Source organism: Heterodontus francisci, chromosome 25 (genome assembly GCF_036365525.1).
Source record: "Heterodontus francisci isolate sHetFra1 chromosome 25, sHetFra1.hap1, whole genome shotgun sequence".
NCBI lineage: Eukaryota > Metazoa > Chordata > Chondrichthyes > Heterodontiformes > Heterodontidae > Heterodontus > Heterodontus francisci.
Window position 1 is genome coordinate 67451418 of NC_090395.1, and position 27833 is coordinate 67479250.

Consider the following 27833-nt stretch of genomic DNA (forward strand, 5'->3'; position numbering starts at 1 on the left):
CCAGAACACTGGCCTCGGTTTTGATAACTGATGTAAAGGCTGGAATGTTTAACTGCAGCAGTTTTCATCAGCAGGTTCCATTCATTTCACAATTTAGTCTGTAAGTTTCAATTTTTTAAAAATACAATTTAAACATTGCACTGAATAGTGAGATAATCAAACTGTTGAAAACTTACCCTCCTCCAAAACTGGATGCAATATTGACTTGACTGTATTGGGATATCCAGGTACAGATACCAAAAAGGGAATCCTATAGGATGGCCAATCTATCAGATTTCAGGGGTCTACAAGCCGCCAAGCGTGCAGAATGAATTTTAACAACAACTTGTATTTATGCAGCGACTGTAACATAATAAAACATCCCAAGGTGCTTCCCATTGGAGCACTGCAAAGCAAAATTTGACACTGAGCCGCATAAGGAGACATTAGGGTAGGTGGCCAAAAGCTTCAAAGAGGTCAGTTTTAACAAGCGTCATAAAGGGGGAAGAGTGGGGTTTAGGGAGGGAATCCAAAGCTAAGGACTTAGGCAGCTGAAAGCACGGCCATCAATGGTGCTGCAATTAAAATCTGGAATGCTCAAGAGGCCAAATTTAGAGGAGCACAGATTGATATTTAAGTGCGCACGCTCCTAACAAAGGGCCTCGCTAACTGGGATAAAGGAAAGTATAGGAAATCTGAGCTGTGTCCTGAGATGTTCCATCCATTAAAATTGTGTGTACATGAATTCCCAATGTACATACATTGTGAACAGGGCTCCATACCAGAAGCAAGCATTCATAACGGTCAGTTTTCATGTTTTTACACCAAGGGACATCTACAACGGGAACTGGCTGCCAGGAAGGGTGGTTGCGGCCAGGACACCTAATTTAGTTAAGTAACACCTGGATGCTGTAGTGGAAGGAGATCAAATGAACCAAAGGACCCTCCTCAACTTGAACCAAGTAGCCTCAGAAATTCTCATCTCTTCTTTGGCAGGTGGAAAATTAGAGGAGTAAATGATAGAAGGAAAAATATCATAAAGGAGGCCAATTGTTAGAAGCAATATGATTATTACTGATCTCCACTGACTAGGAAGCTTCCAGGTTTGACTTTTTGTCTGAGCTGAGTTGTCAGAACACCACACAGCAGGTGGGAACTCTGTAATTGGACCAGATTATGGTTCAGGTTCCCGAGAACAATCTCATGACTGATATAAAGGGTGAAACAATGGTTTGGCTCAGCTCTGGTTATCTCCTTGTCAAGCTGCGTGTCAATGCTCTCTGTCCATGTATGCACATGCCAAAGTTTTCTGGGTGAGATATGAGATGATCACAGTACCCATGGAACTATACTCCATCTGAACAGTCAACCTCAAAGAAAGCAGGGCAGAACAGAAACTTGAAAAATAAAAGGTGAACACGCTAAGCTATATATTCTAACCACAACATTAGTTAGAGAAATAAATCACAGCATATTGTACCTTTTGGAGGAATTTGCTATGATTTTGATTGCTCAGGGATGTTCAAACACTATAGCTTTATTTTAGTTTTTTTCCCCAATGTGTACACATATACACACACACAGACACACACACACTAAACTGCAATATTTAGAAAATGAGATTAGCCTCGTATGGTGGAGCGAGTTACATTCCAGGACACGTCAGAAAAATGCACTGTGCAAGACAGGCAAAGCTCAATTGCTGTAGCTACTGAACATCCTTTGCAGGAACCTCTTGTTCTCTGCATGTCTCAAAAGCAGAGGTTAGATGTTGCAGGGTGGATCTCACTCTGAGTTTTGACAGGGTGATCACCAGCAAGAACTCTGCTCAATGGCGCTGGTTTAGGTCATGACACTAAAGGTTACGAGTTGACAACAAGTTTTTTTCGATCCAGCCCTTGATTTGAGCAGGATCTGTGCTGGCCATTCAGAAATCGAACATACTCATAAGGATTATTTTAAAAAATGGATGGGGAGGTGGTGGATGCATGAGCAATGACAAAAAAAGCCATCTATTTTTTAGAATGCAGATCATTTAAATCAGACATTTACATTCTGTGGCTCAGTTTGATGGATCAGAGATAAAACAAGCAAAGGGATCTCAGTTCAGTTCCAGTGTGATTAGAATCACCGGGCAGTATGTCTCAAGAACTGACAGAAATTGCCAAAGAAACAGTGGACTTTCTTAAAATAAATCACCCTTTTATTGGACCTCCTTCACGTTAGCTCTGTGCATTATATAGCCTTCCTTCAGCAAGAACAGCAAATATCTAATCCAAGTATTCCTTCTTGCCCTCCAATTAGGAAAGGCCTAGCCTCCACTCAAGAGCCTCTCCCAACGACACTGGTGGAAGAATAATTCTCATTTATATAGCACCTGTCACATTCCAAAGTGCTTTGCAGCCAACAAATTATTTTTTAAATGCAGTCACTTGTTATAAACCAATCTGTGCACAGCAAGCTTCCACAAACAACAATGTGAAAATTACCATATAATCTGTTTTTAGATGTTGGTTGGCTTGCACTGCTATGTCCAGACTGGCCAAGAGAGTGTGGGAAAATGGCGCACTGACACGGAACACAAAAGTCCGAGTGTATCAAGCCTGTGTCCTCAGTGCCTTGCTCTATGGCAGCGAGGCCTGGACAACGTATGTCAGCCAAGAGCGACCTCCCAATTCATTCCATCTTCGCTGCCTCCGCAGAATCCTTGGCATCAGGTGGCAGGACCGTATCTCCAACACAGAAGTCCTCAAGGCAGCCAACATCCCCACTTCAGGCGCTGCTTCACAAACTACTGACCACCTCCAGACGCTTACCCATTGTCTCCTGAAACAAGGAGGCCAAGAAGAAGATGATGATGATGATGTTGTTTGAGGGATAAATATTGGCCAGGACACTGCAGAGAATTCACCAGATTGTCTTGGCATAGTGCCATGGGATCTTATTCAGCACTCCCTCAGTACTGCACTGAAATGTCAGCCTGAATTATGTGCTCATGTGTGTATTGTGCTGGAATGGGACTTGAACCTACAAGCTTCTAACTCAGAGGCGAGTGCGCAATGCCTGAGCACTACTACGGCACTATTGTGAAGATAATAGGAAAAAGCCAAACCACTCCCACACTTAGACAAATGAAATCCATCCAACAGCATGTCTGGGTGTCATCGGCATTGCAATCAGACAGCAGGTAATGCTTTTTTCTTCCTCACTTACAAGTGCATCACAGCTGTAAAGGTGGAAAATGTTAATTTTTTAAAATAAAAGTTCAAGTCAACAGATGCGAGGTTGCATGAAATGCCAGATTGATTTTTTTTTTATATACAGTTTTTAAAACACAATCTTAAAAAGTAACTGAAGTGTTAAAAGAAAAAGTGTGAAGGAAGGATTCGTAGCTGATCCTCCTCACTAACTGACTGCCACATCAGCACACAAGGCAGAGAAAGCCAGTGGAAGCAATGCAGAAATCCTCACTGTAAGCAGCCTTTTTATCAGATCCATATGGGAACTTTCTACTTTCAGATCACAAATGTTTTCTCAAAAAATTCAACCAAAGCTTTTGCTATTTTTTTTTGAGGCTTAAGGTGGATTGTGCTTCAACAGTAAAGAGCTTGAAAAGATTCAGCTGCCCCCAGCACACCAAACTCCCTCCCCCAACCCCTGCCATCCCAATGCTTTCTATTTTTCATTCCCCTTCATAGGTTGGCACACATCATACCCTAGAGTAGAGTGTACGTGTGGGGCCTGGACAGAACCCAATTAAATGTTGCTTTGTAACCACTGACAGACGCCATTCATCCTCTGATTTCACTTAACCCCCATCGTATCCGAGCCTCCAAGTTCATTTTAAATAAAGAAAAGAACTTACATTTAAATGGCACCTTTCACGACCTCAAGCCCCAAAGCACTTTACAGTCAATGAAGTGCTTTGGAAATGTAGTCATTGTTGTAATGTAGGAAAGACGGCAGCAAATTTATGCACAGCAAGATCCCACAAACAGCAATTTGATAATGACCAGTAATCTGTTTTAATGTTGTTAATTGAGAAATGAAATGGGTAATGATGCACACAGATTATCAATGGCAACTTACTTTTCAGCTTTTATCATTTACAAAGGTTGTGGGTTCAAGTCCCACTTCAGGACTTGAGTACAAACATTAAAAGCTGACACTCCATTGCAGTGCTGAGGGAATGCTGCACTGTCAGAGGTGCTGTCTTTTGGGAGAGACATTAAACCAAGGCACACCTTCCCTCTCAGGTGGCCGTAAAAGATTCCACGGCATTATTTTGAAGAGCAGGGAAAGTGTTTTTTTTTTTAAATTCTTTCATGGGATGTAGGCATCACTGGCAAGGCCAGCATTTGTTTCCCATCCCTAATTGCCTCGAGAAGACGGTGGCGAGCTGCCTTCTTGAACCGCTGCAGTCCATCTGTTGCAAGTACACACACAGTGCTGTTAGGGAGGGAGTTCCAGCATTTTGATCCAGCCAATATTTATCCCTCAATCAACATCAATAAAAAACAGATTATCTGGTCATTGTCACATTATAATACAACAGTGACTACACTTTCAAAATACTTAATGGAACGAGTTAACATCCGTAGCACTTAAAGCAGCCAGAAGCACTGCACAAAGAACAGCCAGGCGCTGCGCAAACGACTACTGGCAACACCTATGCAGTCATATTCAGCTGGCCTCAGACACCAGAAACATCAGAGGAATGTATGATGGCATTAAGAGAGCTCTTGGGCCAACCATCAAGAAGATCGCCCCCCTCAAATCTAAATCAGGGGACATAATCACTGACCAACGCAAACAAATGGACAGCTGGGTTGAGCACTACCTAGAACTGTACTCCAGGGAGAATGTTGTCACTGAGACTGCCCTCAATGCAGCCCAGCCTCTACCAGTCATGGATGAGCTGGACATACAGCCAACCAAATCGGAACTCAGTGATGCCATTGATTCTCTAGCCAGCGGAAAAGCCCCTGGGAAGGACAGCATTACCCCTGAAATAATCAAGAGTGCCAAGCCTGCTATACTCTCAGCACTACATGAACTGCTATGCCTGTGCTGGGACGAGGGAGCGGTACCTCAGGACATGCGCGATGCCAATATCATCACCCTCTATAAAAACAAAGGTGACCGAGGTGACTGCAACAACTACCGTGGAATCTCCCTGCTCAGCATAGTGGGGAAATTCTTTGCTCGAGTCGCTCTAAACAGGTTCCAGAAGCTGGCCGAGCGCATCTACCCTGAGGCACAGTGTGGCCTTCGTGCAGAGAGATCGACCATTGACATGCTGTTCTCCCTTCGCCAGCTACAGGAGAAATGCCGCGAACAACAGATGCCCCTCTACATTGCTTTCATTGATCTCACCAAAGCCTTTGACCTCGTCAGCAGATGTGGTCTCTTCAGACTACTAGAAAAGATTGGATGCCCACCAAAGCTACGAAGTATCATCACCTCATTCCATGACAATATGAAAGGCACAATTCAACATGGTGGCTCCTCATCAGACCCCTTTCCTATCCTGAGTGGCGTGGAACAGGGCTGTGTTCTCGCACCCACACTTTTTGGTATTTTCTTCTCCCTACTGCTTTCACATGCGTTCAAGTCCTCGGAAGAAAGGATTTTCCTCCACACAAGATCAGGGGGCAGGTTGTTCAACCTTGCCCGTCTAAGAGCGAAGTCCAAAGTAGGGAAAGTCCTCATCAGGGAACTCCTCTTTGCTGACGATGCTGCTTTAACATCTCACACTGAAGAGTGCCTGCAGAGTCTCATCGACAGGTTTGCGACTGCCTGCAATGAATTTGGCCTGACCATCAGCCTCAAGAAAACGAACATCATGGGACAGGACGTCAGAAATACTCCATCCATCAATATTGGGGACCACGCTCTGGAAGTGGTTCAAGAGTTCACCTACCTAGGCTCAACTATCACCAGTAACCTGTCTCTAGATGCAGAAATCAACAAGCGCATGGGAAAGGCTTCCACTGCTATGTCCAGACAGGCCAAGAGAGTGTGGGAAAATGGCACACTGACATGGAACACAAAAGTCCGAGTGTATCAAGCCTGTGTCCTCAGTACCTTGCTCTACGGCAGCGAGGCCTGGACAACGTATGTCAGCCAAGAGCGACATCCCAATTCATTCCATCTTCGCTGCCTCCGGAGAATACTTGGCATCAGGTGGCAGGACCGTATCTCCAACACAGAAGTCCTCGAGGCGGCTAACATCCCCAGCTTATACACACTACTGAGTCAGCGGCGCTTGAGATGGCTTGGTCATGTGAGCCGCATGGAAGATGGCAGGATCCCCAAAGACACATTGTACAGCGAGCTCGCCACTGGTATCAGACCCATCGGCCATCCATGTCTCCGCTTTAAAGACGTCTGCAAACGCGACATGAAATCCTGTGACATTGATCACAAGTCGTGGGAGGCAGTTGCCAGCGTTCGCCAGAGCTGGCGGACAGCCATAAAGGCGGGGCTAAAGTGTGGCGAGTCGAAGAGACTTAGCAGTTGGCAGGAAAAAAAGACAGAGGCGCAAGGGAAGAGCCAACTGTGTAACAGCCCCGACAATCAAATTTTTCTGCAGCACCTGTGGAAGAGCCAGTCACTCTAGAATTGGCCTTTATAGCCACTCCAGGCGCTGCTCCACACACCACTGACCTCCTCCAGGCGCTTACCCATTGTCTCGAGATAAGGAGGCCAAAGAGAGAAGAAGAGACTACACTTTCAAAATACTTAATTGGTTGTCAAACACTTTGGGACATACTGTGGTCATGAAACACGCTATATGAATGTAAGACTGTCTGCATGTGCTAGCAGTGGCAGAATAAACAATATATGTACAGAAAGCTGCACAGACCAGTTAACTGCTTGGGCAAACTTGTCAGTGTAATTATACCCTCCTACCAGTAGTGGTGCATTATGGCCTGTTCTGCATTGCAAGCTCCAACCAACTCTACTCCTGTGCTTCCCAAACCACTGCAAGATTTGTTAGTTAATGATAAATAACAACAAATCGAAGTATTATAAAGAAATAAGGCTAGAATGGAACGCTACAAAGGGAGAACCAAATTCCATCTGTGTACCCTGGCCTCTAACCCGACTTCACCTGAAAACTATGCATGATCTTGACTTTGTGTGTGCAATGCCACAAGAAATCATTCAGTCCTTTGTTAAAATAAGAACACGTTTGGACAACACTTATGCGGTTAACACTTCTGCCCTATACAAGAAACAGACAATTATTTAGAACAGAAAAGAGTTGTTTGGAAAAATGCCACAGGGTTTCAATATCTTCAACCAGAAGCCAGAAAATCTCTACAGCTTTGCTCCCACCAGAAATTCACAGTGTTTTTATGACAAATTATAAAATTATGCTTCACCATAGAGTATCTTTTCAACCAAAGGCTTCCACTATTTTTGGGGGGCGTTGGAACAGTCCTCGTCCTGCATCAATGGTCGTCGCCCTGCACTCTGGGTGTAGGGCATAAATCCCTGCTGCTGGCGTGTGTTCTCTGGCTGTTCAACACAGTGCTAATTTTCCAAAGAATTACAGCCATAAATAAAAAGTACTTTTTTTTGGTGCCAGAATTTTACTGTAAAGGTTTTATGAGCACAGTGGAAGAGCGCAACCAGGGACAGCAAGGTAATTCTAACCAGAATACACAGCAGAAAATGGAAGCAATAATGCCCTCCCAGTGGAGACAAACTGATATACAGCGAGCTTGAGTTCTTCCCTACTCAGCTACAGTATGCAGTATAAAACAATCCTACCGAGTACAGCTTCCATCCCACCACTCAGAGTATCTCACTTGCAGTGCCAAGAAGCTCTTTCTAATTGTAGGCACAGTCTTTCAGCCGAGATTGTTAAATGCCAACGTGGCTTAGTGGTAGAATTTTTCCCGCTAACTCAGAAGGTCATGTCTGCAAGTCCCACTCCATTTGAGCATATAATCGGCACTGTGAATTATTCTTCCTTGACCTCTCGGCAGCCATCGACATACTCAATCGTACAATTCCCCTCAAATGTCTCTCCCCTGTCCAGTTCAGCGGCAATGCCATCACTTGGTTCCACTCTTACTTATTTGACCGTACAAGGAGCATTCCTTCAATAGTTTCTTTTCCCACATGCACACGGTCACCTTGGGAAGCCATCCTCTGCCCCCTTCTTCATCATCTACTGTCTGCCCATTGGTGCCATCATCCACAGACAAGGATAAGCTTCCACATGTTTGCTGTACCCAACTCTACCTTTCCACCACTTCTCCCAACCCCTCCATTGCCTCTGCTGTCTGACTGCTTTTCCAACATCCAATCTTCCTCCTGTTAAACACCAAGACAACCAACCCATTGTCTTCAATCCCTGGCATGAATTCTGTACCCTTGCCACCAACTCCATCCCCCTCCCTGGCCACTGTCTTAGGCTAAACCATATTGCTAACAATCTCACATCCTGTTTGGCCCTAACTCCAAGCAGAGTTTCGGATCTCATACTCTCTGCATCACCAAGGCCACCACTGACATTGCCCACCTCCACTCCTATTTCAGTCCATCAGCTGCTGAAACCCTCATCCAAGCGTTTATTGCTTCAGACTCAATTAATCCAATGCTCTGGCACAGCCTCCATTTTCACTGATATCCAAGAGTGCAAAAGTAAGCATACCTAGAATGCAACTGGCTTAGCCATCCATTTCCACCACGTCTCACTTTCCTCTGCTAAAATGCCCTACGACTCTACAATCATCAGCAACTGCAAAGATAACCCCAGGCTTATTTTCTGTACTATCAACTACTTCCTTAAACCTCTCTCCCCTGCCCTGCACCCTCATTTGTAATAACAATATTCTCCTGGTTATCCATAAACTTCAGCTCATCCAAAATTCTATTGGCCATGTCCTGTCAGACATTGTCCCTTTCACCCATCACCCTCATCCTCATGTTTAGGTGCCTCCATGGCCTTGTCTCTCTATCTCTGTAGCTTCCTCCAGCCCTACAACACTCCTGCACTCTCCATTCCTTTGACTCTAGCCTCTGCCTCTTGTGCATCAACCACCATTTTTTGTCCCGCCATGCCTTCAGCCGCCTAGGTCCCACTGTCATATTCTCTTCCTAAAAGCTTCTACCTCCGATCCTCACAGTCTACCTTTAGGGCCCTCTTTAAAACCCACCTCTGCCAAACTTTTAGTCACACCTCCTAACTTCCTTTGGCTCAATACTTCAGTTTCCCTTACGCCTTGAAATTAAAGGTGCTATATAAATGTAAATTACTGTTGCTGTCTGTACACATTGAAGTCCTCCTTTCTTCTTTGTCTCTCATGGTCTTTCCATAACATCATTGGTTTCCCTTCCGTCTTTGAACTATTAGAAGGGAAGTCATACAGTGCATTGCTCTTAATTACATAGGATATATAACACAGAGACAGGTCACTTGCTCCAACTACTCTGTGCTGGTATTTATACTCCACATGTGTCTGAATTGTGTTTCCGTTGCTGTGTGCTGATTTGCTTAAAATCATTTTTATTAAAATTAATTCAAAGAAGAATATATGTACATACTTTAAAAAAAGCACATGTAAGAATATTGAACCAGGAGGAATTTTAAGACATTATCAGACAAATTGTTTGCAAGCACTGTGGCTCAATTCTCAACAGAGTTTGATGTGGTTTGTCCTACCTGTAAGATGACACTGTCTGGCTGGATGAAATTGCAGGCCATCAATGTGGTGAGGATGGTTTGTTGGCAGGATGGCCACAGTCCAAGCAGCTTTCTACCACATGAGAGAACACTAGGGAACAAAGCAAGAAAAACACCATTACTAATGTGAAAACCATGCACTCTGTAAATCTGCAATAAAAATAAAGACTTGCGCTTAAATAGCACCTTCCACAACCTCAGGACATCTCCAAGCACTTTATAGTCAATGACTAAAAAGTGCGGTCACTGTTGTGATTAGGCATCAGCCATGGCTCAGTGGTTGAACTCTTGCCTCTGTCAAATTCATCAGGGATTGGGCAACAAAATCTAGGTTGACACCCCAATTGTAGTCCTGAGGGAATGACAGACTTTAAACCGAGGCCCCGCTTGCTCTCTCAGGCGAATGTCAAAGATCCCAGGAGACTATTTTGAGGAGGAATTCTCTACGGTGTTCTGGCTAACAATTATCCTTTAACCAACATCACAAACAGATTATCTTCTCATTATCACATTGCTGGTTATGGGAGGCTGCTGTGTGCAAATTGGCTGACGCATTTCCTACATTACAAGAGTGACTAAACTTCATAAGTACTTCACTGGCTGAAAAGTACTTTGGGATGTCCTGAGGTTGGGAAGGGTGCTGTATAAATGCAAGTCTTTCTTATCCAACTTTCCACTACCCACTGTCCTGTCCATGTCCCGTCCTCCCTCCCGATCAGCAGCTTCTCAAATTGCCACACTAAAACGAGAGGAGTCTGATGAGCTAGTTCCTACCACCCCTCCCTCACCCCACCCGTCAAACTGCCTAATCTCAGATGGTAGGGGAGGGACAAATATCTTTAGATTATTCAATGTAAAAGGAATTAAAATCAATTGCTTTCGTCCTTCAGAAGCCCAACTTTTTTGAATATTAAAAACCTTAGGATTTCCAATAAGGCTCACGTGGCTGCAGAAACACACAAAAATTTATATGTACCGCAGAAAAAGAGGTCATTCATCCTATTATGTAGGTGCTAAACGGTTCTGAATACAATCCAAAACTAATCCCACTGCTCCACTCTCCATAGCCTTGTATTTTTCTCGGCATAAAATATTTATCAATTTTGCCACAAAAGATACAATGGTCTCCGCCTCAATTACTTCCTGTGGCAAAAGACTCCATACTCAAACAACTGCTCCCCCCGCCCTCCCCCCATCAGTGTGAACACTTAGCGGATCAGAAGACTGGTACACAGCCAATATTTGGTGATTGTGTAAAATAGGAACTAGCACCAAAAAGAAAGCCAGGTTTTACAATGAAGGAATTTTGACTGTTCTGAGCCCTGATGCATTGGAAGCAGTTCAGAGAAGGTTCACTAGGCTAATTCCTGGGATGAAGGGGTTGTCTTATGAGGAAAGGGTGAGCAGGTTGGGCCTACACTCATCGGAGCTTAGAAGATTGAGAGGTGATCTTATCGAAACATAAGATTCTGAGGGGGCTTGACAGGGTTAATACTGAGAGGAAGTTGCCCCTTGTGGGGGAATCTGGAACAAGGGGGCACAGTTTCAAAATAAGAGGTCTCCCATTTAAGATAGAGACGAGGAGAAATTTCTTTTCTCAGAGGGTCATTAATCTTTAGAATTCTCCCCAGAGAGCAACAGAGACTGAGTAATTAAATATATTCAAGGCTGAGTTATACAGATTTTTGATCTACAAGGGTTATAAGGGGGATTGGCAGGAAAGTAGAGTTAAGGCCACAATCAGATCAGCCTTGATACTGAATGGCGAAGCAGGAACGAGGGGCCGAATGGCCTACTCCTGTTCCCATTTCTTATGATTTTATGATGAAAAACAGTAGTTTAGCAATAGGAAACAACATTAGCAGTGTGGTCAATATACACTGAACTGCAATCAAACAGAAGGGTACTGGAAACGTACAGCAAGTCAGCCAGCATCTGGAAGAGCAATGATAGGTTACATAGGAACATTGGAGCAGGTGTAGGCCATTCAGCCCATTGAGCCTGCTCCGCCATTCAATACGATCATGACTGATCATCCACTTCAATACCTTTTTCCCACACTAACCCCAGATCCCTTTATGTCATTGGTATTTAGAAATCTGTCAATCTCTGCTTTAAACTTACTCAATGACTGAGCTTCCACAGCCCTCTGGAGTAGAGAATTCCAAAGATTCACAACTCTGAGTAAAGAAATTTCTCCTCATCTCGGTTATAAGTGGCTTCCCCCTTATTTTGAAATTGTGTCCCCTGGTTCTACACTCCCCAACTGGGGGAAGCATCTTACCTGCATTTACCCTGCCTATCCCTTTAGGTATTTTGTAGGTTTCCATGAGATCATGGACATCCGTAGCACTTAAAGTAGCCAGAAGCACTGCACAAAGAACAGTCAGGCGCTGTGCAAATGACTACTGGCAACACCTATGCAGTCGTATTCAGCTAGCCTCCAACACTGGAAACATCAGAGGAATGTATGATGGCATTAAGAGAGCTTTTGGGCCAACTATCAAGAAAATCGCCCCCCTCAAGTCTAAATCAGAGGACACGATCACTGACCAACGCAAGCAAATGAAACGCTGGGTTGAGCACTACCTATGACTGTACTCCAGCGAAAATGTTGTCACTGAGACCGCCCTTAATGCAGCCCAGTTTCTCCCAATCGTGGATGAGCTGGACAAACAGCCAACAAAATCGGAACTCAGTGATGCCATTGATTCTCTAGCCAGTGGAAAAGCCCCTGGGAAGGACAGCATTACCCCTGAAATAATCAAGAGTGCAAAGCCTGCTATACTCTCAGCACTACATGAACTGCTTTGCCTGTGCTGGGATGAGGAAGCAGTACCTCAGGACATGCGCGATGCCAATATCATCACACTCTATAAGAAGAAGGGTGGCCGCGGTGACTGCAACAACTACCGTGGAATCTCCCTGCTCAGCACAGTGGGGAAAGTCTTCACTCGAGTCGTTTTAAACAGGTTCCAAAAGCTGGCTGAGCGTGTCTACCGTGAGGCACAGTGTGGCTTTCAAGCAGAGAGATCCACCATTGACATGCTGTTCTCCCTTCGCCAGCTACAGGAGAAATGTCGCGAACAACAGATGCCCCTCTACGTTGCTTTCATAGATCTCACCAAAGCCTTTGACCTAGTCAGCAGACGTGGTCTCTTCAGACTACTAGCAAAGATCGGATGTCCACCAAAGCTACTAAGTATCATCACCTCATTCCATGACAATATGAAAGGCACAATTCAGCATAGCGGTGCCTCATCAGACCCCTTTCCTATCCTGAGTGGTGTGAAACAGGGCTGTGTTCTCGCACCTACACTGTTTGGGATCTTCTTCTCCCTGCTGCTCTCACATGCGTTCAAGTCTTCAGAAGAAGGAATTTTCCTCTACACAAGATCAGATGGCAGGTTGTTCAACCTTGCCCGTCTAAGAGCGAAGACCAAAGTACGGAAAGTCCTCATCAGGGAACTTCTCTTTGCTGACGATGCTGCATTAACATCCCACACAGAAGAGTGTCTGCAGAGACTCATCGACAGGATTGCGGCTGCCTGCAATGAATTTGGCCTAACCATCAGCCTCAAGAAAACGAACATCATGGGACAGGACGTCAGAAATGCTCCATCCATCAATAACGGCAACCACGCTCTGGAGGTAGTTCAAGAGTTCACCTGCCTAGGCTCAACTATCACCAGTACCTTGCTCTATGGCAGCGAGGCATGGACAACGTATATCAGCCAAGAGCGACGTCCCAATTCATTCCATCTTCGCTGCCTCCAGAGAATCCTTGGCATCAGGTGGCAGGACTGTATCTCCAACGCAGAGGTCCTCAAGGCAGCCAACATCCCCAGCATATACATCCTACTGAGCCAGCGGCGCTTGAGATGGCTTGGCCATGTGAGCCGCATGGAAGATGGCAGGATCCCCAAGGACACATTGTGCAGCGAGCTCGTCGCTGGTATCAGACCCACTGGCCGTCCATGTCTCTGCTTTAAAGACGTCTGCAAACGCGACATGAAGTCCTGTGACATTGGTCACAGGTCATGGGAATCAGTTGCCAGCGATCGCCAGAGCTGGCGGACAGCCATAAAGGCGGGGCTAAAGAGTGGCAAGTCGAAGAGACTTAGCAGTTGGCAGGAAAAAAGATAGAAGCACAAGGCAAGAGCCAACTGTGTAACAGCCCCGACAACCAATTTTATCTGCAGCGCGTGTGGAAGAGCCTGTCACTGTAGCATTGGCCTTCATAGCCACTCCAGGCGCTGCTTCACAAACCACTGACCACCTCCAGGCGCTTACCCATTGTCTCAAGACAAGGAGGCCAAAGAAGAGGTTTTCATGAGATCACCTCTCACTCTTAGAAACTCTGGAGAATACAGGCCCAGTTTCCCCAGTCTCTTTTCATAGGACAGTCCCATTAACCTGGGAACAAGTCTGGTGAATTTTCGGCGCACTTCCTTGATGGCAAGTATATCCTTTCTAAGGTAAGGGAACCAAAACTGCACACAGTACTCCAGGTGCGGTCTAACCAAGGTTCTATATAAATGAAGCAAGACTTCACTACTCCTGTACTCAAATCCATTTGCGATAAAGGCTAACATACCATTAGCCTTCTCAATTGCTTGTTACATCTACACGTTAGCTTTCAGTGACTTATTGACGAGGATACCCAGGTCCCTTTGTACATCGATACTTTTTAATCTCTTACAATTTAAGAAATACTCTACACCTTTCAAATGGGAGGCTGCATCTAATGAATGGAAACATCAGCCCATCTTTTCTCTTTCAGATATGGAGCAGTATGTTGCAAGATTCTGATTGTGTTTCATATTTCCAGGATTTGTTCTCATCTCTCCATGCTGCACAATAGCCCAGACCACTTCACTGAGCAGTTAAGTGATGGCTGAAGAACAGGCTGCTGTACCATGTCTTCAGTCAATATTATCTGTGGTGACTTCTGCTGCAAGCAGACACAGCTTAAGTTACCACAGAAGTGATGTTTCTGGAAAAATAAAACTGCTCCACCCGTTGCTCAGCAATTACTGCCATAGAAACCAATCCTCGACACCCCTACCTCCCCCCATCACAAAAATCATTTCTAGTCAAAAAACTGCAGCGAATGTACATCAAGAACCCGACTCTACTTCATAAAGATCAGATCAGCTGGTAGCCTTGCAGAGTACTGACTCCAATCCAACAGAAGAGGGCACCTTTAGGTACATCCAGTCTGAGGACTGGGACTCAGTGTATGTGGGGTAAGCATTGCAAAGCTAGGTTCAAGTCCTGTCAGGTAGGATTAAATTCCCTCTTTGTTGGTTGCAAGGGTCACACATGAAATATACTTGCCCATTTTTATAATGTGTTATAAGCGGCTGTGGGTCCATTGCACAAGAAAGGAAACAGCCCAAGGTTTCAAGCAAGTTGGGACTCTCATTCAAACTGCGAGAATAGAATGAGACACATTGATGGCATAAAGCAACAAACTTTGCTCTGTATCTGATCTTTGTTATCAATACCTGCCGATGTTGGGTGCAAAGGTGGAAAATATTCCACCTGCAGTTACGCCTCACCAATAAAACTTGCCAAGCAAGTATATATATATATATTTTTTAAATGGTTGTATTTGTTGAAATTCTGTACATCTCTAAATTACTTCAGAGGCAGCAGAGCCCATTTATCTCTCTCATATCTTTATCATGGCTTTGTTCAATATTTGTGTAATCCTCTCGCGACCATTCAACTCACTGCCATTGTAGCAGCTTTATGTAACACAGCTGTGATTTGGCCTCGGACTGTGAACCGAGGTGTGGTTTGGATGTGCAATATCCAGTTGAGCATGGAACGTTCCTGGAATGACCCAAGGGGGAGTGGGGTTTAATATGCCCTGTTCTGCAGTATCCGGTACAGGATAGTAATCTACAGTCACTGTGACCAGGGACAGAAACATCTGGTTGCTAAAAGCAAATGACTTGCTCACCAGGAACACTTCTAAATTATTTCAATTCAGTTGCGTCTTTAATAGAATATGTTAAACTGTAATGTTTCCAATGAAAAACAAAGATATGACCCTCATGTGAGTGCTACAATTGGTCTCACTGCCCTCTTACAGAAAACTAATCGCCAGGGTTCCTGCTCCTGACTGCAAATCACAGATTCTTGCTGCAAAATGCAGCAGAGTGTATTATCTGGAACTTGCTTCTTAGGATTCTTTGCTTTGTTAATTCCCTCTTCCAGGCTTTAAAAGCCTCTTATTTCCCAACTGTGCTCTCAGACAATTCTCTGATTCGTATTTCTGCAGGTAAAAGGTCGCTGGGATCTTTTACTATGCTAAAAACAGCAAATAAGCATAAGAATGCAGGATCCAGCTCAGCTGTAATGCCCTCAAAAGTGAAACAGCCTAGCTGCACTCACTCATTCTCACCCATGGAGAATGTTCCCTTGAAAAGCTGCCTGTCCCAATGGAACAGAATGCCAGCCAGAGTGAGCACTTTCAGCAGAGGAGGGAGAAAAGTGACATTAGCAGAAACTGTCATCTCAGAGTCACCATAACAGCAGGACATAAGTCAGTGTTTGGTCCCAGGTGCAGGGCAGTGGTACACAACCAAAAAACAAATGCCAAAAAGTTGGAAAATATCTTCCTCTGGTAAAACTCTTGTCCTGGCATGTTCTTCCTGCTTTCAAAACATTACTTCCAATTTTTGTCATGCTTTTGTGTCATTTTGTCTCAAATTCCTATGTCCACATTTATAAATGGAAATTACCTACATAAACTATCCACAACACCATTATGCGCTCTGGCCAGTGATGGTCCTGTATTGTCATAGTTTTGCATTTCCCAGCTCCCCAAGCCTGTTAAAAGCCCAGTGTTTATGTGCTCAGGCCCCATTAACTCCCACCCTTTAACACTGTTTCACCCAATGCCTATACTTGATCCTGACTCCCATATACATCACAATAGATCAAATAGTGACCTATTCATCACTTTTTTTTTTTGACAAGTGCCTTCCAATCTTGCACATGTGATAAGAGCTGCATGTTTCCCCCAAGACAATCTCCTTAATAAAGGAGGTGGTCCTTTTTGCACAAAGTGCATTTGCTTTATTGCATCTGATCATAAGCTAAATGTGAGAAGCACTAGCATTAAACACTGCCCTTGTAGATTAAAAGCAGCAACATTAGATGCATAAGATGAGCGGACTTCAATTGGAGAAGCAGAAATATCCAAAAGTATTTCTATGTTATTTCTGCTGAGTACAAGGTACAGCTGGACAATCTGTTTTACGTCAATAGTTTGGACTCCCTTGGGGTCACTGAGCCACCACCCTAAGGGTTAGGCTGTTGCTCAATTTAATGTTCATAGTTTACTTTTCCAATCTGGAGACATATCTCGAAAGGTGATAGATCTCTTATGCTGTGCCTTACCTAGTGCAGTCAAAGATCTGCTTGCAGATATTCAGGTTATGACCAGCATAAGTGATCTGTGATCCGTCCTGAACAACTTATAAGCTCCACTATCAGCAAGTACCTCTGCAGGGTTGGTCATAAGCCAGAAATAGCACAGGGTCTGTCACACAAGCACATGGGAGCAGTGTGGTCAGGGTCAGTCCAGTAACCCTGCAGCGTTGGTAGGCAGTTAACAATGCCACGTATCAGCATTTTATTTTTGAAAATACACAAACTAATATGATGAACACAGTCAGTGAAAACATGGATCACGCCCATAGGAGAAAGTGTCATGCAAAAAAAAGCATCTACAAGCACTGAGCCCGACGTCAAACTGCAGCTTGTTTATCCATTCTATTGATAGACACTTAAATCCTTAGATAGAACCCTGGCTTTCATTTAACACCAAGAACTTACTGTCTGAAGTTGAACAGGGGCATGGTCACCCATCCCATTGTCTCCGCCGTGCGCCGTTGTTTGCTGCCTTCAGACGAACTCCCAGGAGGAGGGACGGGAAAAGCATACAGTGTCAGTGTCAAGAGGGTCTCTCGAGGCAGCTGATTAATATTAATGGGAAAACAGATGCTGGAAGAGGCAGAGGAACACAAGATTAAAAGATCAAGGAATAATTTTCAACACTTTTGGATTACTTGGCCAGAGGCAGGGTAGGGCAGGAGGAGGGCTGACTAGATTAACCATGCTGGGGGAATGGCTGAGTGGAGTAACCGTATTGGTGGGAGGGTGAAGAGTGGACTATTCATGTTGGGGACAGGTCTAACAGTGGAGTAATCATAAACTATTTTTCTATCGGTTTTAGTGCCAGTGACTCCTGCCACACAGATCTACACAGCTGGCAGGAGGCTCCAGAGTGAACTTTGCCAGATTTATCAAGGATCACACATGAAGAACAATCAATTTGGGCGATGGACTGGAAGGGCTTTTGGTGCCCATGGTGTTGCATCCCAACACAAATGAGGGAACGAGGATGTAGTAAAAATGAACATAGAACGACATCGAATGCAGAGCATAGAGACAGGCCATTTGGCCCATCTAGGACATACCAGGGCTTATACACCACAAATTGAATTTTTTTATATATATATACTTTTATATGGAAGAGAAAAAAGTCTCATTTACTCACTTCTGTTCCCATATAAGGAGGTGGAAAAGATACTTGTAGACGTGAGCTTTCTTGGTCTGCAGCTGCCCGCACAGCTCCTTCCCGCCATGGCTGAGGCCACACGACAAATAAAAATCTTCATAACTGATGGGCCAGCAGAGGAAGAAATGCAGTTTATTTTAAACCTTACAGACAACATCACCCTCAGTCATCATACAGCTCCAAGCTTCACTGAGCTCTTGTGTATAACAATTTAGATCAACAACCTTATTTATCTTCTTTGACTAGTCTATTTGCACCCAGAGGTAATGAAACAGCTGAAGATTCTCTCAAGGTGCATTTGACAGTGAGAAATTCCCTTGATCAAGTTACCTCTGTTTTGCACCTACTTAGCTTAAAACATAACAAAAATAGGAGAACCTAAAAGTTAGGAGTAGGAGTAGGCCATTCGGCCCTTGGAGCCTGGTCCACATTCATTAAGATCATGGTTGAACTGCTATATCAACTTCATCTTCCTGCACTATTCCAATATCCCCTGATTTCTTTAGTCTCCAAATCCTATCCATCTCTGTCTTGAATGTAATCACGACTGAGCATCCAAAGTTCTCTGGAGTAGAGAATTCCAAAGATTCACAACTCTGAATGAAGACATTTCTCATCTCAGTCCTAAATGGTCAACTCTTATTCTGAGATTGCGTCCCTAGTTCTAGACTCACCAGCTGGGGGAAACCAGCTGTATGGTCTACCCCTGCTCCCATTTCTTATGTTCTTATAAAATTCTTAAGGGGCTTGACAGGATAGATATGTTTTAATGAGATCAGCTCTCATTCTTCTGAATTCTAAGGACTTCATCTACTCAATTCTCCTTGCAGGACAATTCCCTCATCCCAGGAACCTTGGCTGAACTTCCTATAAGGCAAGTCGATCCTCTCTTAGGTAATAAAAACAAGAAATGCTGGAAATACTCAGCAGGTCTGGCAGCATCTGTGGAGAGAGAAGCAGAGTTAACGTTTCGGGTCAGTGACCCTTCTTCGGAACCCTCTCTTAGGTAAGTGTCCAAAACAGTACACTAAAATTGTGAGGACCAAAGACGGAAACTGTAACGATAACACAGCACATATGCAGTACTAACTTTTTCCAGACAAGGGGTCACAGAAATCTGGAAAACTCTCTCCCCCAAAAGACGGTGAATGCTGGGGACAATTGGAGTTTTCAAGACCGAGATAGGGATATGGAGCAAACGCAGGAAAAGGGGAGTTGAGATGCAAATCAGCCATGATTGAAGGGAATGGTGAAACAGGTCTGTGGGGCTGAATAGCCTACCCCTGTTCCTATGTTCCAAACTCAGACCTGCAATACGGAGCACACCACATCAGCAGCATACTGTAATCAATCTCTTTCACCGTTTAATTAACCATTATTCACTCCATTCAGGACACTTGTGCTCCCCTGCAAGGCTCAAAACACTACATTTCTTGTGCTAACTGGAAACCATGCTTCTTCCAAGGGATTGGGGCATGGTCTGTATAATTATACATAGTTGCTGGCAAAGAAAGGGTTACTCACTGTGCAAATCTACACTGCAGTTATTTATTCAGCAAGGTGGGGGGGCTACTTATTGCATACCCGTACAGTTTTTATTTATTGAGCAAGATTAGGACCATGCACATTGCAACTAAGCTTTACTTCTGTTTATCCAATGTGTACTTTTCTTCAGAAAAAAATTGTATTATCCAGGAGCAATTTTAATCAAACAGCATTGCAATCTTTTTCTTGCATTTTTGGTTTTGAATTAACAGATAATTTGAATTAAGGAGTGTATTTTATATAGAGAACAGCTATTAATTCTGCAGGATTACTCACAGTACAACTTCAAATTGCTGTTATTTATTTTGCACAGTACAGGTTCAGTTTAAGGGTACAGAGTTGCCGTCTTGCAGCAGGGTCATGATTACTCACTGTGTAAGTGAATAGAAATGGACCATTGCAGGCAGAGGTGGAGGATAAACAAAGTTAACTGTCAACAAATTTTGGGAACATAACAGACCAAGTTGCTACAATGGCTTTATGTCTGGGTTGGCAAACTGGTTTTCATTTCTGTAAGTATATTCTATGCCTTCCAATGGCAACTTCATTTATATAGCGCCACTGACATAGTAAAACATCCCAAGATGCCTCACAGGAGCATTATCAAACAAAATTTGATAGCTCTAAGGTAGTTACCAAAACATACAAAGATATTTAGTGCTACAGCGAGGTGAGATGGAGAGATTTCTGCAACACAGTTTCAGTTTAAAACTTTGAGCGCTAATTATAAAAGGGAGTCAGTGAAATGCAAGGGCACCTCATTACTTGAATAAATAAAAAACATACGTAACCTGTTTTTAAAAAGCAACCAAATTAAAATCATCGAATGTTCTCAGAGAGTTAAACCACTTCAGGTTGACAAAGGAGTGGTGGGGCAGTCTCTGCCCCTCCCCCACCAAATCTTTACCTCGAGGGTAGTGTGGGAGCCAGTGAGAGGCAGAAGGACATCTGTCCATTCAAGATGCCTGTACAGAAAATGCTTCTCAGCACAGACCAAGCATGTGACAGGTGCCTGGCGCCAAGTAGGGGGCGGATTACATCTGGGGACAAAGGCCAAAGGGCAAACAGAGTTTCCCAGGGTACATCGTTTATCAGAGCCAATCGTCAATCAGCATACATTAGAGCCACACAATGGCAGAGGTCCCAAGGGGCACAACAGTTTCTATCAGCCTTTTCTATCACACGGGGCCTTGGGAAGAGAGAGAAAAAAGACACTGTGGGAAGTTTCCCAAGATTCAAACAAACCCCCTCGGCGACTCCAAAGCAAAAAGCAGGTCAACAAGCATTGGCTGATACCTTTACCCTTCAGACTGAGCCACGCTGTCTGCCATTTGTTAAGAACGGAAAAAGAAACAGCAGAAAGGCTATTGTCCCTGTCACAGCTCCAGCCGCAGGCCAGTGCACAGGATTAACCCTTTCACTGGCCAATTGTGATTAAACAGATGCTCTCAAGATCACAAGGGCTTCTGCTTTGGACACTTCACCTTGTGTGTAAGATCCAATTTTTTTTTCTTGAAAAAGAAACAGCTCTATTTGATGGTGTCGCTAAGCATCTACTGGGCACCATCTGCTGTCCCAGCATTTCACTCCCAGGATACTGTGTGGACGGCATTAGCCATTGAACCAGCCACCTTTATTTCTTTATAAATGTCTTCCCCCACCCCCCGCACCACCAACCCCTGCTCTCCGTAAGATGCTGATTTCGCAGTTGCCTGCAACCAACCAGCACCATACCAAAGGTATCGATTTTTATGTGTGAGTCTTGTGAATGGCAGCTACTCGACCACAAATGGTACCATATCCAAACTTAATGCTGTCCACACCCAACAGAAGCACTTTCCAGCAACATCGCTGGATAGTGAGCAAGAGACCAGGCTAATGCTCTCCCTATCCCAGGAATGCTAAAGACCAATTACAGTGCGCACACCATCACTTTGTTCTAAGTTTAGAGCCTATGCCAACTACTTTTTCCTCCCAGTAGGTGTTAGAGGGTTCTGGGCTCAAGTCTCACTACAGAGACTTGAGCACATAATTCACGCCGACACTTCAGTGCTGTACTGAGGGACAGCAGCACGGACGGAGATGCGGTCTTTCAGATGAGACATTAAATCCAGGCCCTTTCTGCCATCGCAGGCGGACGTAAAAGTTCCTATGACACTATGAGGGGAGTCGGTGGCACAGTGGTAACAGCACTGGACAAGTAATCCACATGCCTAGGGTGGACCAGTAATCCAGATGCCTAGGCTAAGGCTCTGGGAAATGGGTTTGAATCCCAACACAGCAGATGGTGAAATTTGAATTAATTTCATAAAGCTGGAATTAAAAGTTAATCTAATGGTGACCATGAAACCACTATCAGTTGTTGTAAAAAAATCCATCTGGTTCACTAATGTCCTTTAGGGAAGGAAACCTGCCGTCCTTACCTGGTCTGGCCTACATGTCAGTCCAGACCCCATCAATGTGTTTGACTCTTAAATGCCTTCGGTGAGCAATTAGGGATGGGCAGTAAATGCTGGCCTAGCCAGCAACACCCACATCCCATGAATGAATTAAAAAAATTCAAAGAAGAGCATGTGGTGTCCCGCCCAATATTTATTCTCCAACCAACACTTAAAACATATTAGCTGGTCAGTTTCACATGGCTGTCTGTGGGAGCTGGCTATGCGCAAATTGGCAGCCACGATTCGTACATCACAACAGTGACTACACTTCAAAAAGTACTTAATCGGCTGTAAAGTGCTTTAAGGCGCCCTGAGGTCATGGAAGGCACTTTCGAAATGCAAATTATTTTTCTCTCTTTGTCAGTCTTTCTTGCCCTGGTTCAGTGTTAGTCCTCTCACAAGTCAGCAGCTCCACTCGAGCTTCAACGCAAAATCTAGGCTGACTCTGCAATGCTGTACTGAGGGAGTGTTGGACTATTGGAGGTGCTGACTTCAACAGTAAAATGTAATTCCTCTCAGCCTATTCAGAATTTAAATCCAGCCGCCAAAGGTGAGCAGACAGCAATGTAACCAGACTGTGCTAGTTTGCTGGAACTCAATCTCTGCATAGAACTTCATCTCTCCGTCCCCAGCTGGCAATTATTGTTTCAATATTTAAGTGGGAATGTCGTTATGCGGCTTGGCAGTACACAGAAAAAGCATCCATCGTTTATGTCCAATTCTTAAGCAGGGAAACTGCATTCACTGATTTAGGCTTCTTGCGATTGCGGAACCACAGGAAGCTAAGTTATAGTTAGTTGTATAACAGAGAGAAGTAGTAAGGAGATTTCACGAAGGGATCTGAATTCCCTTTTAATATTCAATGCTTCTGCATTGTAGTATTTCACTGCAGTACTGTCTATCTCATTTTCCAGTCTGTCTCTTTTCACTCCTCTTCTCCCCATCAAAAAAGCAGTTGGAAGACTCAACTTCTGCCAATGGAATCACAGAATTTTACAGCATTGAAGGAGTCCATTCAGCCCATTGTGCCTATGCTGGGTGCCCGAAAGAGCTATCCACTTGGTCCCATTGCTTTTCTCCATATTCTTTTCAATATTTTTTTTTCCAATTATTTATCGATTTCACCTTTAAAAACTTTATGGATTCTGCTTTTAACACTGTTTCCGGTTTGGCACGTAACAAACTTTCTCTGAACCTCTTAAACGACCGTAAATTTTTTACCTCCTGATTCATCGACCAGTGGAAATAGTTTTTCTCTATATACTTCCATCAAATTTCATGACCTTATTTGTTCTATGGAAGCAGCCGTTTCTCTAATTACCCCTCATAATCAAAGCCCATCATTACTCATATTCAGTGAATCTTTTCTACACCTTCTCCATGGTTTTGACATCCTTCTTAAAGTAGGGCGCCCAAAACTGGACACAAATCTCCCAAAACTGCCCCCAAGCCAGTGGTTTGTATGGGTTTAGCATTACTTGTTTGCTTCTGTACTCAATAGCCCTATACATAAAGTAATTCAATGTATATGTAGCACTTTGGGATATTTCTGGATATGATATAAATGCAAGTAATTTTCTTCGTTTCTTCATTTTCAGCTCAGCAGAGTTCCAGAACATTTTATTGATGACCAGCCACATCTCATGAGAAAAAAACAATATTAAATCAAGAAAGTGGTTTGCTTATCTTCTTGGGAAAGCTAATGCACCAACTTCCACACCCAAATGGAAATGGCCAATACTTTTCCAGGCTCTTCCACATGTTGTGCAGATGCCCAAATAAGAGAGCAATGTTAATTTCTATTTGACAGGCTAAACTTAATATCCTTACCTAGTTGCCCATGAGATGGGAATCCTGTGTGCTGCATAGATGGTGAAATTGAGAGGACTTTCAACGAGGGAAGCGCTCTGCGTTTGAGCATCCTTCCGACATGGAACCACTGTGTGGAAGTCTGCATTGAAGCTGTTGCAGTAGAGTTCCACCAGATCCAAGATGGCGGCTGTTAGAGCTTCCGCTATTTTAGCTGTTACAGAAGAGAAAGAGATAGTAATTCATCTTGCTCTATTATCAACACTTTGTATTCCGGTTTGGCATTGAACATCAATGTCATTTACCAGAGACTGAGGGGTTCCCCTAATGCCTCAGTTGATGGAGGCAACTGAATCAAAGAGGTTTTAGGTTTGACCTGCTGGTCTGTGCTGTATAAGCTAATCTCAGTCAGAGTGGTAACTTCTGGGCTATGGAAGGGAAAAATCAGTCAAGAGCTAATTTCCTGATCCATGACTCCTGCCAGAAAGTGCATGCGTGGATGTCTGAAATGGAAGATTTAGCCCACAGCCGTTCACCGTCTAGACTCAAAGAAATAGAATGTTCATTTGTGAGAGATACTCTAGGGCGCCTGGCACTTATAGAAATGCAGCTAGCAGGAGTTAGTGCCTTTAGGGAGATCGAGAAAAGGATCTAAAAAAAGACTCAAAACGAGTTGATTTCGTTGGGAAAAAATGGATCTCAAGAAACTGCAAAATCTTAGTCACCCTTTAGGGCAAACATGCAACGCTCAATCTTCTCTATGAACTGGAGGTTTGTTCCCTGAAGGCTACTTCTTAAAGATTCTGAGGTGAAAGGCCAAAGCAATCATCCCATGAGTTTTCAATTATGAAAGATTTCTAGGAATGATACAGCATTAAAGTTGGAACTGCAAGCAGAAATCTTTTCCCAGAAGCCTTAGAGAAGTTTATTTCTCGTGGTGAAGGTTAAACAAGAGGATGACCGAATACACCATGCATGTAATTGAAGCTAAAAAGCTGACAGCTGTTTTTGAAAGTAAAATGGAAAGCTTGCTGTAGTCTGAAGGTTTTACAGAGGGAAATTCTCAAATCAAAATAATGACAACTGTGCAGCAGATGAAATTAGACCTTCTGGAGCACAACTAACCTAAAGTAAACTTTCCACCCATCCCCAACCTCCTCCTGCCTTCTCCACAACCCCGCTCTCCCACTGGGATACAATTCTATTGGTGTCAACAGCCATCCACTGCCTCACCAAAGCACACATTCTTAATCTGGGGGCACCATCCAAGCGGACCATCGGAACAGAGGCTGTTCTGTTCCTCATCCATCCTTTGGACAGGAGTAGGCAAAGAGGTCGTTCAATAGCAATCCAGAGTGGAGTTATCCTTGGCAATTCTCCTTAATAAAGTCACTGAGGTACCACACTGAAATCAGCTAATCCAGCAGAGGTCAACAATTGAATCTGGCACCTTGGTCTGCAATCCTCATTATTTCACTGGCTGTTGCCTTTAACCTATTCAGCCTATGAGGGAAGAAGCATTAAAAATAAAATCCAAAAACTCAGTCAGTAAAACCAATGAGGAGGAAACAAGCAGAAGTCGACTGCCACATTTTAACGTGTGGTATATAACCCACACTTATCCAGATGGCAAAGGGCTGATATAGAAAATGTAGTATAGATGTATTTAAGAAATAATAAAGATGCATTTAAGGGGAGCTAGATAAGTATATGAGGGAGAAAGCAATAGAGGATTATGCTGATTGAGTTAGATGATGAAGGATGGAAGAAGGCTCAAGTGGAGCATAAAAGAGTGGAGCATGAACTGGTCTCAATTGCTCCACCATTGGTGGCCATGCTTTCAGCTGCCTAGGCCCTAAGCTCTGGAATTCCCTCCCTAAACCTCTAGGCGTCTCTAACCCGCTTTCTTCCTTCAAGATGCTCCTTAAAACCAACCTCTTTGACCAAGCTTTTGGCCATCTGCCCTAACACGCCTTATATGGCTTGGTGTCTAATTTTGTTTTATAACGCTATGAGGCGCCTTGGGATGTTTTATTCTGTTAAAGGCACTATATAAATTTAAGTTGTTGTTGGGCCAAATGATCTGTTTGTGCTGTATATCTAAGTAATTTTCAATTATATTTTGGTATGAACTTCAAAAGACAAAGCAGCTGAATATTTAATCCTTTCCTGATCTTGATCATTTCCTTCCAGCAACTTTAACAGGAAGCTTTGTGCACAAAAGGCATTCTCTCAGTTCAGTTTCCAATGCGGAACATGTCTGAACCTTCAGTATGCTGGCTTCTCCTTCGGCATTCACCTGATCTGCTCCTCAGCCATACAAACCAGAATGTCCCAGGTCCAATTCCTAGTCTCTGTTGGGTTAGGTGCCTCAGCTGGAGAGCTACAATGGGGATCAGTACCCCTTAGGCTACAGAAAGGGCTGGGGGAAGAATGCACATTTACCACTGATTGATATCCAGTAACACCTGCTGGACGAACGGACACGTTTACATATCACGTGAGGACCAGATTGGGCTTGGGTGCGATGCCTTCAACAGTTGAACAGCCTTCCAGCACTCACATGAAGAATGGCCACTTAGGCAAGATTGCTGATACCCACATTACCTTAGCTTTGGTTAGCTTTGGAGAGAGGGCATGGTGGAAGAGATTGAAAAGCTGAAATGAACATGAATACAAAGGTCATGTGCAATCAGCTAAGGGCTGTACAGTAGCCAATGGAATTGATGGCTACAAAGTGACCTTTCACCTTTTAAGCCCTAGGATTCATGCCTGTTGTAGAGAAGTAAAGATTTCCTCTTCCATAGCTGGCACTCAACCCATTCTCCACACTGTTCAAGTGGGCCAGTGTGGAGCACTTAAAGTGTTGGTTGGGGGCAAAATTCGGATGCTCTTTGATGCAACACAAAAAATAACCTTTTGCACTTCAGACCACTGAGAGTGCCCTTGGGAGATGACAAAGGTCTTCATGGATGAGGTGGAATATGATGCATTCTATGGCTCTGTATTTCCTCTTCCTGATGGGTTGCACTCACAGAATCAACCATTAACATACAGAGCTAATGAAAAGTTCAATCCCATACCTCGATTCTCTCTTCTTGACAGCAAGCTGGGATCCTGCAGAGATATGAAAGAGAGCAGATTAACCAGCAATAAAAACAAAAAAATGCTGGAAATACTCAGCAGGTCTGGCAGCATCTGTGAAGAGAGAAGCAGAGTTAATATTTCAGGTGTGACCCTTCATCAAAACTGGCAAAGGTTAGAAACGTAATAGGTTTTAAGCAAATAAAGCAGGGATGGGGCAAAAGTTAACACAAGGGAAGGTGTTGAAAAGACAGGGAATAACTGACAAGAAGGGCATGGAGCAAAGGCAAAGGGTGCGTTCATGGTGTGGTGAAAGACAATGCATTAGTGCAGAAAGGGTGTTAAATGACGGAATAACGAACAGCCCTGGCCAAAAGCACAAACATGAAAAAAAACAATGGCAAAGACATGGTAAATAAATGAATGATGAAACAAACTAAAATAAAATAAAAATAAAAAAGGGGAGCCCCGTCATGCTCTGAAATTATTGAACTCAACATTCAGTCCGGCAGGCTGTAGCGTGCCTAATTGGTAAATGAGATGCAGTTCCTCGAGCTTGCGTTGATGTTCACTGGAACACTGCAGCAAGCCCAAGAGAGAGATGTGAGCATGTGAGCAGGGGTGTGTATTGTAATGGCAAGCAACAGGAAGCTTGGGGTCATGCTTTTGGACT

General features: G+C 43.9%; 1 protein-coding gene across 4 annotated transcripts in view; it reads right to left on the reverse strand.

The window, feature by feature from the left end:
- The window catches only part of pik3c2b (phosphatidylinositol-4-phosphate 3-kinase, catalytic subunit type 2 beta), a 179086-nt gene that overhangs the window by 61137 nt on the left and 90116 nt on the right, over nt 1-27833 (reverse strand). For all 4 annotated transcript variants that reach the window (XM_068057433.1, XM_068057435.1, XM_068057432.1 and 1 more), the window contains 5 exons: nt 27160-27193; nt 24098-24290; nt 18261-18383; nt 17537-17704; nt 9662-9773 (listed from right to left, as the gene is read on the reverse strand). In XM_068057433.1, coding sequence (XP_067913534.1) covers nt 9662-9773; nt 17537-17704; nt 18261-18383; nt 24098-24290; nt 27160-27193 — 630 coding nt within the window. The remainder of the gene's footprint in view (nt 1-9661; nt 9774-17536; nt 17705-18260; nt 18384-24097; nt 24291-27159; nt 27194-27833) is intronic.